Genomic DNA, 16,790 nt, shown 5'->3' on the forward strand with positions numbered 1-16,790 from the left:
TGCCAACCTTAGAAAAAAAAAAGGTACTAAACCGTACCATTGCTTGTCACTGCTTGTCTTCCGTACCTTTATTCCTTATTATGTCTCCTTTATCTGGAATATAACTTTGGGAATATTGGGTGCATATATATATATTTATTAAGGTTCGTTTACACCTCTTGTCTTTACAGTTGTATTATGAGGCTTAAATAAGCATTAAAGACACACAAAGATGTGCATTCCAGATCAAAGGTATGTAATAAAAGTTCCTTTTTGAGCTGAGAAAACAAAACTCACATGTGTGTGATTACGAACGAAAAAAAACACACAAGGGTCCGTTTCAACGTTTCATTGTGGGAAAAAAATGCTTAGGTAAATGTAATTTAAAAAATGAAAAAAATCAATTATATTTATGAATTATAATACAACAGTCATGTCATGTACAGGTAACGTTCCTGTAAATACCAGTAACAAGCAATGGTATGGTTTACTGGATCACTTTTTCGAAAGAAATATGAACTTTGAATTTATTCATTTCATGTTATAATGCATTAATGCTTTCATAAGGCATAATTTGACACTAAAATCAAAGTTTATAATAATATAATTTGGTGTTTTATATCAAAAGCTTGTGTAGAACAGACAATAAATCCATTATTATTATTCTTTCTATATACTGTAACTATATATTGTATAGACTGTATATTTTATATATAAATAATTACGTATATGATTTATTAATGCATCATAAGATGTTATGAATATATTCACAAGTCATATATATCTGCGTGGTCATTCAAATGCATGGCCTTTAAAAAAATGTTCAATAGACTATACAGTGTTCATTAATTTGAGCTTCTAAGCCGACCCTAATCTTGGTACCCATTTCAAACGTTGGTCAATGAAATAAAAACCCCCAAACCACACATTTATTGCTTTCTGATGTCAAAGGTTCAGATGCTTGCAGTGGAAAAAGACCCAACATGTCAGTAAGTGGACGATTGCATACCGTAGCGGTTACAAATACGCATGACGCAGCCCGTTATGAGAAGTGTAACAGTGTGTGAGCATAAAACACCCAGTAATCACGAGTCACCATGTGCTGAGTCAGTTTATGAGACAGCAGACTCTTTTCTGCCCTTCATTTCCGCCTTTAAAATCTCAAAAAGACGGAAATGTGATTCACGATATTTAAGCTGCTGACGCGTCTCTCGCTCTGAAAAGAGACTGTCTCTTCTTGTGTCTTCTCTTAGTTCATCAGTATGAGTTAGCTTTTTCCATGCAAGTGCATGTGAGTCCTTTTGTATTTCTTTCTCCAAGACGTTTTTCTCACTTACACACACACAAACACACACACACACACACACACACACACACACACACACACACACACATACAGTCAGACACTCACACACGGAGTCGCTTCTTCAGTCTGGTGAAGTCCTTGGCTGATCTGAACAGCCAGCTCTGGAGCTCTCTGAGTACCCAGAATCCCTCCACTTTCCGTGTGAAGTCGTTGAGGGCAGGGCGTGGCGAGGGAGAGGCTATGCTCAAGTGCGAATCGACCTCAGTAACCCCGTCTTCGTACGCATAGAGAAGGGAGAGCGGAGAGAGTGGTGGGTGGGGAGAGGATATGGGGCGTCCTGAGCGCCCCGAATGGAGAGACGGAGAGGAAAAGAGGACAGGAACATCCGCTTGGAACTCGTCCTCCTCTTCGTCCATGCTTATCCTTCGCTCTCTCTCCGTTTCCGTGGGAAGCCAGGCGCCGCTGCCTGTGCTGTTCATGTTTAAGTTTTTGTCTTTGCCATATTTGCTGAAATAGTGCTTGGAACTTGTGTGGGTGCTGTTCATGTTGTTATTATTGTTGCTGTTTGGATCGTAGCCGTGGCTTGTTTGTTTACCGCCGTCCTCATCTTCGACAGACAGCAGCCTTCTCCTCCTCCTCCACCTCTCCTGACCTTCCTCCCGCTCCTCCTCCTCTCTCTCCGCCCAGCTCTCCCCCTCCCTCCGCCTCCCTCTCCTCCCTCGCTCACCCCTCTCCCTTTCTCTATCCCTCTTCCTCTCGCTCTCATGTCCAGCTGTTCCGTCCCTTGTTCCTCCTAGGCCGCTCTGAACCCGAGATGCATGGTTCCTTAAAGGAGCCGGGCCGTTCATGTTTGCCCGCTGATACGGAGAGGACAACAGCGGCGTGTATTTCTGAGAAGGGGGTGCGTTGCCATGCAGGGGCGGGGTGTAGCCCAGGGCGTTCATCAGCCCTGAGATGGAACCCAGGAGTCCGCTCAGGCCGGAGCAGAAGTGAAGGAGGGAGCTTTGGAGGTAGGGGCACAACGTGGAGCGCGCCAGTTCACGCACAGCACACAGCAGTACGCTGTACGCTCGCTGGTTCTGTGCAAGGCGGGCGCCGTTCTCAAGACCACGCCACAGGTCCTCTCGCGTTGCTGCACTGGGAACCGCCAGGGAGGAGATGTTGGGCCTCGGTGGGGAAAAGCCTGGGTCACTGAATGGAGGACCGAGATATGAGAGCTGAGGAACAAAGAGTGAACACACACTTTCAAAAAACTGTTATGAAATATTTATTTTATTACACCTATTAGACCTAAAAGAACACATTTTAATTAACATTAATATTTTCCTGATGATTTTATCAAACTTTGCATACCTAAAAGTGTCAAATCACTAATTATCCCTAACCCTCCTCACATGTTTCATGCTTTACTCACATGGTTTAATAAAATAAATTTCATAGGTTGTGAACCTGTCTTTTATTATTATTATTATTATTATTATTTATTTATTTATTCATTTTCAATTTTTTTTACATTTTTGCACATGTAATTTCCTTCCATGGGGAATGTGCTTTTTTCTTTTTCTCTAAACACATATGATCACTGGATGCTGCACATAATTACTGGAATTTACGTGGTGAAATGCACAGATCACATATCACACGCATAACACATAAACCCTAAATGAATAAAGAAATATGAATGAGAAATGAATGTGATTTTTTCCATAAGGGACACCAAAGCTTTTTTTTTTTCTTTCAGGAGTAATAACTAAAATCCATATGCTAAATAAATAAAAATGTATTAATTGCATAGATTTTTACTTGTTTTCATAAAAAAGAATAATAGGGAGGACAAAAAATTTGTTGTGACATGCTTTTTTAAATTGAATTTAATGTATTTAAAAAAAAATTAATTGTTTTGTTTTTTGTTTGTTTGTAAGTTTGATTGTTCAGTGTTTAGAAGTTAACTCTGGACCGAGCTCTCTGTAACATTTTACATGATGGTCAAATTGATCTGTAAATACATACACAAATTTAATAATGGTATAATGGCTTCATAAATCACTTTAACATCTTTAGCTAGAATCATTAAACTTTTGTAAGACCTTTTCCTATACGTTTTTACAGTACAGTGTAGTTTTGAATTTCTTGAAGCTGAGAGACATGAAACATTGCTGGTAATGTAAAAAATGTCTTACATTGAACATGTCTTACTTTGAAAATGTCTCAGTCTACACTTACGAATCTTAGGACTCATAAATACAACTTGCTATTATAAAGGTGCTATATGTAGATTATAATAACGTTTTAGATAGATAGATAGATAGATAGATAGATAGATAGATAGATAGATAGATAGAATTCAACCATATCTAAAGTAGTGTGCAAAAGTCTTAAAAACTAAAATCTGATCTTTTAATTAACAAATAGTTATAACTATGAGAGTAATGCTTTATTACTGCATTATAACATGTTATGAATGTATTCAAAATGTGTCAAAAGTTTAATTGATTATTAGTATAATTAATTGATTAATTGTATAATTAATTGATGGATCCTAACTATATAAATCCTGACTTTATAAAAGTGAAAGTCAAAGCGTTATTACTTTTAAATGTTGACAATGATAACAAAATTTAATTTTATTTCATGTAACTTGGTAAATGGTGAAAAGTTTATGTTTTCATGTGAAAGTTAACTTTTAATGTGTATTAAAAACTGTACATTACCATTTAGCCTGGGGAAAAAAATATTCACCCTTTGTCTATTCGCTGCTTACATGCATGACTAACAGCATTTATTATTGAACAGATTTTTATTATTGAAATCATCAGAAGTATACTGACCAATATTTACTATTAGCTAGACTTGAACTTGTTGCCTAGCCTGTACTGTTAGTGCTGGAATATATGCTAGTCTAATGTGGAATTAGCAAAGAGAACAGGCTAGCTTACTTAAATACAGCCAGTTAGCAAAAAAGTGTCAAACTTCACACATTTTCTTATCAAATGAGATGAATGTCATGCCTTGTATACAAATAAGAAGACATATTTTATAATGATTCAGGAAAGCTACAGTGCTAACTACATGGCATAGCTTAAGAAGGTACAGGTTTCAATAAATCAGGAGCCCATAATATTGATGTATAAAGTAAATTCATTAGCTATTTTGATAGCTCTACATAAAACTGTAATGAGTAAAAACTAAACATTATTGAAATTGTTTTTAAGGCAAGAGTACACATTTGTTCAATTGAAATCCTAGTTAAGTATAGTAACGGAGTCCAATTACTCAAGGTCATGATACACATGGTTTTCATAGAAAGTTTTACTAGGCTTGTAATATAATGATATTTTTCATCCTGCAAAAAAATGTTGGCAGAATTGTATCATTTCTAGCTCATAAATTTTTATACCCATTTTACTCAGTCCATAGATGTTTATAATTTTGTTTTATGATGAAATGATGGATTGTTAGTAGCTTGTGATATTCTGAGATATAATTTTTTTAAGTATGGAAAGGAATTTATTAGTCTATTTCGATCTGTTTTTCATCACAGAAACACACACACATGCTATTTGGACAGAGATGTGAAAAGGAACAAGGAAAGAGACAAAGGCAGTAAAAAGTATGTGTGAGAAAGAACGAGGATGCCAGAGAGATGAGCGGAAAAAACGCACGCATAAACAAAAGCATGCACAACCACAAGCATACTAAGTCAGACTCACGTAAGTGTCTTTAATTTCCTTCAGCTGGTGGTTCAGGTATTTGGTCAGCTCGTACGTTCTCTCTATCGTGCTCCTCTCGTTGGACAACATCAGCGCGTGGTCCTGCACCTGAACACACCCCACAGCAGCGGCCAACAGCAGCACTAGGTGAGCCTGATGGACTGCAGATTTACACCAGTAAGAAGGACGAATTTGTTGTTGCTAGAAGATTTATCGTTGGCTTTTCGTGTTTTTGTGTTTCTCAGGATTGATGTTGCGCAAATGCTAAAACACACCATTTCTATTGTAAAATACACAAAAATACACTGTCATCATTACAACGTAAACACCTCGCCAAAACAGGATAATTCATCAGAAGCAAAAACGACGGCGCTCTTATGAGGATCAGATGTCACCCGTTTCATCACCCGCTGTCAAAATCCCAAACGCAAGAATCCAACGTAAAATCAAATCAGACATGCTTACTAAAAGATGGATACTATGTTTATTGTGCAATTGGCAGTCACTCAGCGAATACTAAATACAACTGTCAGCGCCGAATACGCACAAAGCCGAGGGCCTCTCTGTCAAACTGCTTTTTTTGTTGGAGAAAGCGGGCAGGGGGAAGAAAAAGGTCAAGAGTTTCTGTCGCTCGTATCCGAATTTGCGGAACAGCTGTAAAACCCTAAAAACAAAAATGAAAGGGTCATCTTTTTTTGTTCTCGGGACGGAAAGTAAAACCTAGGTCACAAACTCTGGGCATGTGATGTTAAATAAATGTAAAAAATCTTGCACTTCTCTCCAACCTTCAGGGTGTTTTTCCAGAAGATTTGGCTTGTTTTTTTCTGCACAGTTCAAATCTATTTTACTTACGCTCTCTCTCACACATGCACACACACACACACACACACACACACATATATATATATATATATATATATATATATATATATATATATAATAAACCTTAATTTATGCACTACTACAACTACATTTAATGCACATATTTGCTATCCATGAACACTAAATACTTTACATTGTCCAAACATCATTTGTTGGTTAACGAGCACATACTTTGATCCGTTGTGTACCAGATGAAGATTCCTAATCCAAATCCGTTTAACAAATACTGAGATTTTTATACTTTAATAGCGGTAATTTATTAACATAATTATACTACAAATTATTTGAAAGATTTTACAATAACCTAACAGAATTTACTGCATTTTTTTTCAAATGTTTTTTTTCTTTTACTAACATGGCCGCATATAAAAAAACAGAAAAATTTCAAGTTTTACTACAATCATGTTATATTACCATGTTATAATGCATTCATAAGCATGTGTGTATATATATATATATATATATATATATATATATATAAACAATTACTCTTCCTTCTTTATGTATTGGCACCCAGAGGTTCATGTATTCATTTCTTATGAAATTATGTGGCAAGGAAAGGACAGGTTAAATAAAAGGACTTATTAAAGGATTTCAATATTTTAATATTACAAAAACTGTAAATAAAACAAAAGCTATAGCCTATAAAAAGTTTCCTCTTCTTAATAAATAAAAGATGGGCATATAAAAAAACGATGGGCATATATTAATAGCTGATGTTTGTATTGTGTAAAAAAAAATATATTTTACAAAAATACTACACATCTATCTATCTATCTATCTATCTATCTGTAATTCCATGACTCGGATACAATTTGTGTCCTACTGTGTCCTATTACATTTACAAATTAAAATAAAAATGTAAATTAAAAATAAATGTCATTTTAAACACAAGTGTCCAAAGTACAGTATGTTTCCTATTTATATTTAAATGTAAAACTTTACTTAAATTAATTATACTGGCATTGTAGCCTTGCCCAGCACTATAACTATAACTACAACTACATTATTCCTAGAAATAAAATCATTAAAAGACTTTTTATATTAAATATAAAATATTTTAATATTATTACATGAACCCTCAAAGTCCAGAGAATTTGTACCTTTTTTATATAATGTGTACATGCTTTATTGAATATACACTTGTGGCTTACAGTATATATTTTTTCAGCACAACCTAGGCAATATGATGAAATAAATTTGACCAAGTATAAACATAATGACTAAATTAAAAAAAGAAAGAAAAAAATATGAGTCACACAGGCAAAGAAATACCATAGACACATATGATTACGTTTTTATGGTAGTTTCCGGTTGTTTCTATTAACTAAAAATAATAATAAGGGCATTTTGCACGGTCTACATTGTTTTTTATAACATTATTATCGTATTCCTGTACATGACATCTACAAAGAGTGTGATGAAACTGAAGTCCCCCTGTTGACTCACACTGATAGGACTTTTAAATCGTTGTTGTGTTTCCGGCATGCGTCTGTGCAGCTTGATGTTTAAGGTTTAAATGTTAGAAACCCTTTTACTTTTTCAGTAAATCCTTTTTTTGATCAGTGTATATGGAACATTCCCGGGCGTCACGTGATTAACAAAAAGTTGCATCGTCTGAATTTCCTAAAGATCATAAAAGTTTTTTTGGTTTATATAAATGATAAAGTGTGACCTTAATACTCAAATTATATGCAGGAAGTAAAATATTAAATTAAAATATTACATTGTAGGTAAATAATTAGTGTATTCACTACTTTGCTAATGAAAAAAAAACCCTTTAGGCATGTTACTTCACTGTTCCTGTTACTCATTTAAAAGAAATTTAGTGCGTCATTTTTTTGCTTTGTTTTTCTATTGTTTGTTACAGGTTAAATGCATGCTGAAAAGTGATTTAAACTAAAGTTTTAAAACTTTTAAAAGATATATAGGTAAAATAGCAACATAATTTTACCTATATAACAACTATATATTCATCTATATAGTGCATACAGTGTATTTTTCTGTGTTTGTGTGTGTGTGTGCGTGTGTGCATGTGTGCATCATTTCCATTGTAAAACATACCACCCTTATGCCTCATTATTCCAACACAAACACAAATTAAAGCAACTAAGAAAGAAAAGGAAAAATTTGGTTCATTTTGTGGATGGTGATTTGTGGCTTCCTGAGCTTACATTTATACTTTTAATTATGTTTTGTGAGAACGTAATGAGACTTACTACTGTGCAAAAACCCCACGCCAGACATGTGGAATTATTTTAAGCGACCAAAAGCACTACAGAGGGGTGGGGGGGTGGAATGGGGGGAGTGCGGGGGTTCGAGTTATAGGGGAGTTATGATTTCCCGAGCATTCTTTCACTAATTGGAATTCATTATACACTAAACCCTAAAACAAATATGAAATGAAGCCTGTGTGTTTTTATCACAAAACTTGCAAGGACAGTGAAGATGCCTTGAGGACGAAACAAAAGTGGAAAAAAAAATAACTCAGTGGATCAAGTTGTGGTTAAAAACAAATACAAGGGGATGAATTACGGCGGAGATGTTAGTGTAGGAAAAAGTGTTTTCAGGTTAGAAACGTGTCGAGCAAAATCCTTCATAATTCAACGCAATCTTATCAGATAACTTAGATTTACGTTGCAGCGGTTTGCGTCAAGTGTTTGAGTGTGTGAGTATAAGTGTGTGTGTGTGTGGTCTGGTGTGTTTTTGTTTGGAAATTGCATTTGCATGTTCCAATTTGGGAAACGCTATCTTTGTCCTAAAGCCAATTCACAGTTTACATGCCTTTTGTTGGAAAGTTTGCTTATCTGGGTGTTTATGATGAGTGTTTATGATGAGTGTATGTGTGTGTGTGGTTATGCATGTGTGTGAGACCATCAAGAGTCTTCGGAACCCTTTTAAGCCTTGAAGTCATGCGGGGAAAATGGCAGCAAATGATCTCTCCTACTTCAGAGAGGCTCAGACAGTACTCCAATTTGATGTGTGCGTGTCTGGGGAAGCCTCAGGGTGTCCTCCGGCACAAACACGGCACACACTCCTTCTTTTGTCAGGCAGCGAGAGGGACACGGTGGAGATGTGTAATTACTTGTTTGAGGCGTCGAGTCTTCAGCAGGTGTGAAATATGTGCTCGTGGCCGCTCCTCGTCCTCTTCTTCATCCTCCTCTTCCTTATCGCTACCTCATATCATTCCTCTTTAAAAGCGTCTGCCATCCTTTTGTTCCTCATTCAACCTTCTTCCTTTTTTCGCCATGTCTCTAATCCGCCCGCTTTCTCCCTTCATTTATTCTCTCTCTTTCTCTCTCTTTCTCTCTTGCGCTCTCAGTAACGACCTTGCTTGTCAAGTTGTTTTTAATCCTCCTCCTGTGCACACCTCCTCTCTTTCCCATTCTTTTGAAGCAGTTTATCTCTTTTTCGCCCCCAGCCAAAATAACAGCAGCTTATTAACCTCGATTAGGTCTGCCAGCTTTCCTTTCCTCTTCTTTTCTTCGTCGCTTTTCTTTCAGGTCGCAGAAAGGACTGACAAGCACAAAAGCTTTTATTAAATATGCTAAGAAAGTTTCACGTGTTAAATTGTGCGCCCTAACCACATACTCTTACAAATATAACTTCATAACACCGAGTGGCACACCTTTTCCTGACTTTAACTCCCGCGCTTTTAGTCTGTAAAAAGCAACCAGAAGTGAGAAAGTTCAACACCTGAGTCAAAAAAAAAAGAACAGAAAATATTTTTTTTTTACAAATGCAACCTGGGGTATGGTAAGGATTTGCATTCCTTTTCTTTCAAGAATTCTTCAAAATATACTCCGCTCAGCTTCCATTTTAATAGGGACACCTGTACGTCTGCATATGCAGTTTTTGTATAATTTCATGTAGCTGCATGAAATCATCCCAATCCAGATTAACAGCTTCGGTTAATTTCCACATCCAAATGAGAAAAAAAAAATCCCTAATAAAATGAAAAGCCGTGCTGATGAGAGAGATCAAAGAAAAACTTTGTAACAAATAATCACTCTGTACACCCATGCTTAGCAGAAAAATCACACAAACACACCAAAACCCCGAGGCAGATGGACTGAAACAGCAGGAGACCACATCGGGTTCAGCTCCGTTCAACCAAGAACAGGAATCTGATTCTAGCGGCAAATAAATTGGTCAGAATTATTTCAAGAAGCACAGAACGGAAAATTATGAATCTGGGTTTTTATGATAGAATGTGTGACTTATGTGTTAGTGTGTCATTAAATATTCTTAATACAAATGCATGCCAGGAATGATCAGACTTTGTAGGGTTGTTTTGAATTTCATTAATTCATTCATAAATCTTGTGAAGTCAGGATAAAGCGCTTTAACCTGGTCTTGGAAATGCTGGTCATGGACTTGGTGAGTACTGCACCAATCTGGATCTGGATCTGCTTAGTGCTGCGAATATCTATATCCGTACGCAGAGTTGATGCCGAATACTGGTTTGAATTGAATTTCTTCTTTTTTTTTTTTAAATCAAATTTAATTACGTCTTTGGAAACATGGGAAAACAATGGAAATGCCCTCACTGTCAGCATGGTGCATGATTTCAAGATCCAACAGGTTCCTTCATCTTTATACATCTATATAAAGTACTATGAAAAAGTCTTTAGCCATCACTCATCTTTTTCATATTCTGCTTCCAAAGAACCAGACCTTCTAGTATTTTTTAATATAGTCGTTCTCCAGGCTTCCTGGAGGACTTTTTTTGGCTTTCATTTTTGCGAAGTTTTTATCTTTCATTATTTTCAATTCAGTTCCTCTACCTAAGCCACACAATGAATCACTCAAGCATGAAAAAAACATCTAACCTGAGGCATGAACCAGTGAGAAACAGGTGCAGATGATGACAGATAATCAGGCTGGAGATTAGTGTACTGGTGATACTGAATGCTCAGTGGTTGGAACAGACGAGAGGGGAAATGAGGTTGCTGCGGAGGTTCTTGTATATGTTTTAAATTGTATTTTTACTCACTTTGCAGCCTGTCTCAGTAAAACATTTGTTACCATTTCATAATTAAAATGAATTTTATTTAACATGGCTCAAGACTTTTGCACAGTACTGTAGATAATGTATATAATAAACCTAAGGAGTCTTATCCTGCTGGCAAAGTTGTTCTTTTAATTCCAGTACTGTTAGACTTCTATACTCTCAACCAGACTGCAAACATTTCTGGCTCTCACAAGCTTTCTAAAAAAAAAAAAACACTTATAAAGAGTGTCTCTAATTAGTATATACTTAATAAAACACACTATATTTATATTTTCTTTCAATCCTAGAAGCACCACATGATTTGCACCTATAGGCTATTGATCTCAGCCAGTCCACCTACCGGCATGTTTTTAGTTGATGGGGGAGAACGAAGAACCTGAAGGAACCCCATGCAGGGGCGGGGAGACCATAGATGTCCTCGGTTAGACGGTAACCTGAGCTTGGTTTGAACAGTGGCGGTGCGCGGTACACCACCACGCCACTAGTGTCATCTGGATTTCTTGATGAAGGTAAAAAAAAATGCTACCAGGTTAATTTTAGCTCAGACGGATTACTGAATACCGGATTTAAGATATTATATCATGCTTTGCCATTATTTTCACAAGCAACTTTACATTCTGAAGTCAAACTGATTCTTATTAATAGATCAACTTGTGTTTTTTTTTTTCCACCCGTCGCTGTTTTGATTCGCACTTTTCACTTTTTTCTCGTGTCCAACTCGTCATATACAGTTGGAGAAGGAACACAGAGCAGCGCTGAGCCTTCGCCAATATAAAGCATGTCTCACACACACTGAGCCCTAATTGTGATTGATGTTTCGATTTTTTTCGGCCGCTGACGAAAGCGACTGAAAGCGAATTAATTGGCTAAGCATGATCTAAACACTATCATATTGAGGAGAACTTTTTTTTTGGTCTCGGAGACGTCTTCTCTGAAGTGGATCTCTGAAACCCTCTGAGAAATGACGCTTTTTATTAGAGAGGATTTGTGTGTGTGTGTGTGTGTGTGTGTGTGTGTGTGTGTGTGTGGGTGGGTGGGTGGGTGTGTGTGTTGAAGAGAAAAGAGTGTGCACGAGCCAACAGCTGGCAGCAATGATATGATGAGAAATGTGCAGATCAATACGTCCTGCTCTTCTCTCAGGCTCACACACACACACACACACATACACACACAGCAGGATACACTTCCCTGATTTGTTGTTGCACTTCACACCCGAGCTTTGGGGAATGCACCGTATCATAAAACATGATATACTTCATAGCGCATCAATAAAATGTTATGTGAGCCAAATAACCGATCAGGTCCATACACAAAGAGCTTAGTGTTTGCGTGTGCATGTGTGCGTTTGTGTGTGTGTGTGTGAATATATATCTATGTGTGTATGTGGAAGAGTGTGTCTGTAGGGGAGAGTTAGGGGTCAGGGTCCATGTTGTGTGTCTGTGTACAGTTAAAGTGAAGATTTATGTGCAGCCTGCACTCAATCAAATGTGCATTCCTTCACTAACTCAACACACACACACACACACACACACACCAATATGTCGACCGTGAACATGGAGTACGCATTCAAGTATTGTGTATTAGCATCACTCACATGTACTAGCCATCATGTAAAGATCCATCTCTCTTCACACACACACTCACACACTCACACTTACACACACACATGTAGACACACACACACACAGGGGCACGCAGGCTCCCTGTGGATGCTTGGACGCAGTTTGAAATTCAAATTGATCACATTTGGCCTGAAACATCGTCAAGTCCGCCAACGGACATCAAAACAAAAGGAGGAATAATAATAAAAAAAAAAGAAAGAAAGAAAACGAACGAAAAAAAAAAGCCTGGATTTACAACAAATCCTTCAAACCCGTTCCCCTTTCGTTCCTCTTCTCCATCTTTCCTTTTTTCTGCCTGTTTTTCCTTCAGATCCTCCAACAAAAACTCTCTTTCTCTCTCTCTCTCTGTCTCTCCTCACCGCTTGACTCTCGTAAGTCCTTTTACCTCTCTAATTACCTTTCTCTTCCTTTTTTTAATTATCTGCCCCTCTTGTTCTCCTCGGCCCCCCCCTCCATTTTTCCATCTTCCAGCCTCAGGTTTCTGTTAACTCCTGACACGGCCTTCTCATCAAAATAAACAGGGAACAAGCGCAGGGAGCGGTCTACTTATCCCGAACTTCCCGTCCTTCGCAGAAAAGTGTGGAGAAGGGAAACATAGAAGAGATAGACGGAGAACGAGAAGGAAGGAGCGAGGGAGTCGGTGAAGCGAGGGGGCCATGTTAATTTGGGAAAAATGTAAACAGCATGTGTAACTGTTCAAACCGTGACCAACTCATTTTATATCATTCCCCTGTGCACTCCTCTTTCTCTTTCTCTCTCTCTCTCACTCGCTTTCTCTTGCAGGGAATCTGGGCTGCATTAACCCTCACTCTCCATCCCCCTCTCAATCACTCCATCTCTCTATCTCATCCTTCCTTTCAAGCCGAAGCGTCTACGCTCCTCTACCTCTCCTCTCTCTCTCTCTTTCTCTCTCTCTCCTTCCACGTTCCTCCCTCTGTGTTACCCTCCATCTTTTTTTTTCTTCGTCAGATTGTCTCTAAACTTTTTTTTTTTTCGCCGCGGCGAAGAAAAACAAAAAAACAAAAACGAAAATGTTAGGACATGCTAATAACAGCGCTGTCTTGTTTTTTTCTTACACTCATCCATATGCACGACTGTGTTCCGAGTGTTCTCGGCGGTTGTAGTTGTGTGATCGCCATGATGGATTAAGTGTGCAACGTATGTGTGGCGTGTGTGTGTGAGTGGCGGAAATAAAAAAAAAAAAGAATGGCAGAAGATAAACTGGAAGAGGAGGAAGAGAAGGAGTTGGAGGAAGTATGTGTGTGTGTGTGTGTGTGTGTGTGTGTGGGTGGTGTGAGCATGACACGCTGCTCTGCTGCTTTCTTTTAGTGTAAATCGCATCATTTCGTCACACACTCTTCCTCCTTTTCACAGACACGGTTCCCCGTGGACAGGTGGTATGTGTGGGTCTGTGTACACCCTAAGAGTGTATGTGTGTGTGTGTGTGTGTGTGTGTGTGCTCAAACCTTGACTAACATGAATCATATACTTTCTTATATTAGTGTCAGTTAACAAGGGTGACCCTCGACCTATGAACTTCCCTCTTTGTGTTTCGTTGTGTGTCGATGTGTAGTGTGTGTAGTGTGTGTCCTACTCCCTCTACATCCGTGTCCTCTCAATGTGTCCAGTTTCAGTTTTATTAGAAAGCAAAAGGACCCTACAGCGAAAGAAAATTCGCTGAATTCTTTGTCGTTTAGATAATTCTGTGGATTTTTAAGAAAGTAAAAAAAAGTATTTTTTAGGTTTACATTGTGTTAATATTTTTAACAAAAAAACATTTCTATTAAAAAAAACTATAAGTAGGTATAAGGACAATAAAATAATGTTAACTTTTGGTCACTCTAAGTTCAAGCTTAAAGTTCAGAGCTTGAGCTTCAATCAGCGTTATTTCCATACAGTGACACACACTTATAAAAAAATGACAACACACAGCAATAATACACTCCCGTACAAGTCCAACACGTGTGGGTGTGTGTGTGTGTTGCGTGCCTTCCAAACTTTTGTAATGATGTCAGTCTTGCATGTAAATCACCAAAAATAACAGCAAAAGATTGAGTTACCGGTTGCTAGATATAAACCAACAACTCAGTCGGTGTACAATCCTGCGCTGAAATATTTGTTCAAATCCCTTTCGTCCAATCTTCCCAATCTAAATGTATACACAATCCGATTTCCTAAACCAATTACGTCATTTCGTTCATTTATTTTCACAAGTTAACAGATTTTTAACCGCTACGCAGACTTCCCAGAGCAAAGAGTCCATGTGCAACCTGTGAACCGGACAAGAGCTAAAAGAAAAGGAGGGCTAAAAGAAAAGTTTAATGCCCTTCACACACACACACACACACACACACACACACATCTTAATAGTCAGCTGATAAAAACCTGAACCTGAACATGAACTTATGATCAGATTAAGTAACAAAAACAAACAAAAAAACATGTAAAATGTGCATAATATATTTAGGATGCACATCTGAAAACAACAAACAGTGTAAAAAATAAATAACAAAGTGAAAGAAATAATTTTTTGGGAAAACGTAAAGTTTTCGTGATTTGTTGCAGATCGATAATTTTTTTTAAAATGATAAACATTTTGATTTATTTTAAAATTTTGTTACAATTTCTTGAAACGTCGACTCGTATAACGGAACGCTTTATCAAATAAAATTTAATACGAATAAAATTTGTTTTTTGTTTTTGTTTAGTTTGGAAAACAATTCTCAAAAAAAAAGTTTAATGTTTAACATTATTTATAAAAATACAAAAACATTTAATTACTGTTTTGTTTTCTAATAATAATAATAGCCTAATAATATTAATCATCATCATCATCATCATCATTTTGTTTTGCATGTCAGCAGTCATGAAGGAGATCTCTTACCGTCCACGCGCATCATCTTCCTCGTGCTTTATTTCACTTTATTTCCTTCTTTTCGACGTGTGTTTTAAAGTTTATAGAACTTTTATAAAGCGCTCTCCTGTTACTCCTCCAGACTGTCCTGAACACACTCTCACACACACTATCTCTCTCTCTCACACACACACACACACACACACACACACGCCTTAACGGAGAGCCTCTTTTACAACTCCGAGACAGTCTATAAAGAGAGGATGAGCGGCTTTCGGAGCGCCGTGGCCGCTTTTGCGCGCGTCCGTGTCCGCTGTTGCGCGTGTCCGCGTTGCGTTGCAGTTGCGCGTGTCCGCGTCAGTCTGATGGACAGCCTGTGAATGAGTGAGTGAATGAGTGAGTAAGTGAGTGACGGAGGAGTGAATTTATAGTCAGGTTTCCCCCCTCCTCCTCCTCCTCCTCCACCACCACCTCTCCTCCCTCCTCCCCTTCTCCATTCTCTCTCTCTCTCTCTCTCTCTGTTATCAGACTCTGATTGAGCGCGGCCACGAGGCTCCAAACCACAAAGCGCCCTGGGGGATTATTATCAGACATTTAATAGCTCCACGCTACACTGCACTTCATCACACATGCCACTCTTGATAATATAGCAGATTATTATTATTAATAATAATAATATTATTAATAATAATAATAACCGGACTGAATTAGATCAGCTTGCAGTTAGAAACATATATGTATTATATAATATAAATATATATGTATTTATTTAAAGAATCACATCTCTACACTTTGAACTCTGGTTAAGTGACTTAAGATTCTTTTTTGATGTATCATACCTCTGTTATTACCTGTCTAGGTCTATTTCTTCACCACACCTTTACCTGTCAGTCAACGAGAGAGAGAGAGACAGGCAAACAGACCAACACACAGACTTACAGATCGTGTAAGATTCCTTTTAAAGATATTTCCTTTAGGCCCATCATGTGTCACGTGACTGTGTATAATTAATAGCCCACAGCGCTATCATGCACTGCGACATCTTTTCGAATCTTTGTCGCCCTCTAGCGGCTGTCAATGTTACAGCGATTTATAGCAGCGGCTGTAAAAAGGACACAAAACAAACATGAAGTACAGTATAGCCGCTTTGACAATGACACAAATATTAATTTTCATAAAGTCTGCTGCTTTAGTGTTTTTAGATCTTTTTTTTTTAGATGTCACTATGGAATACTGAAGTACAATCACGAGAATTTCCTAAGTGTCAAAGGCTTAGTTCACACTGCAGGCTGAAGTGGCCCAAATCCACCGAATTTTTCTCCAAATATCTGATTTTCTTATGACAGTCTGAACAGCACAAATCCGATTGTTTCGAATCAAGCCCAGGCGACTTTCATATGTGGTCCTGAATCGGATGCATATC

The 16,790-nt window shown here is 37.6% G+C and overlaps 1 protein-coding gene across 1 annotated transcript; it reads right to left on the reverse strand.

Annotated features, from left to right (window-relative positions):
- Positions 1-622: 622 nt before the first annotated feature.
- Positions 623-15,545, reverse strand: clcf1 (cardiotrophin-like cytokine factor 1). The gene is made up of 3 exons (XM_053506213.1): positions 15,398-15,545; positions 4,996-5,156; positions 623-2,502 (listed from the first exon to the last, which is right to left on the reverse strand). The coding sequence occupies exons 1-3, from the start codon at positions 15,411-15,413 to the stop codon at positions 1,387-1,389; spliced, it is 1,293 nt and encodes a 430-aa protein (XP_053362188.1). The 5' UTR covers positions 15,414-15,545; the 3' UTR covers positions 623-1,386.
- Positions 15,546-16,790: the final 1,245 nt, after the last annotated feature.

The sequence above is a fragment of the Clarias gariepinus genome, chromosome 10, assembly GCF_024256425.1.
Source record: "Clarias gariepinus isolate MV-2021 ecotype Netherlands chromosome 10, CGAR_prim_01v2, whole genome shotgun sequence".
NCBI lineage: Eukaryota > Metazoa > Chordata > Actinopteri > Siluriformes > Clariidae > Clarias > Clarias gariepinus.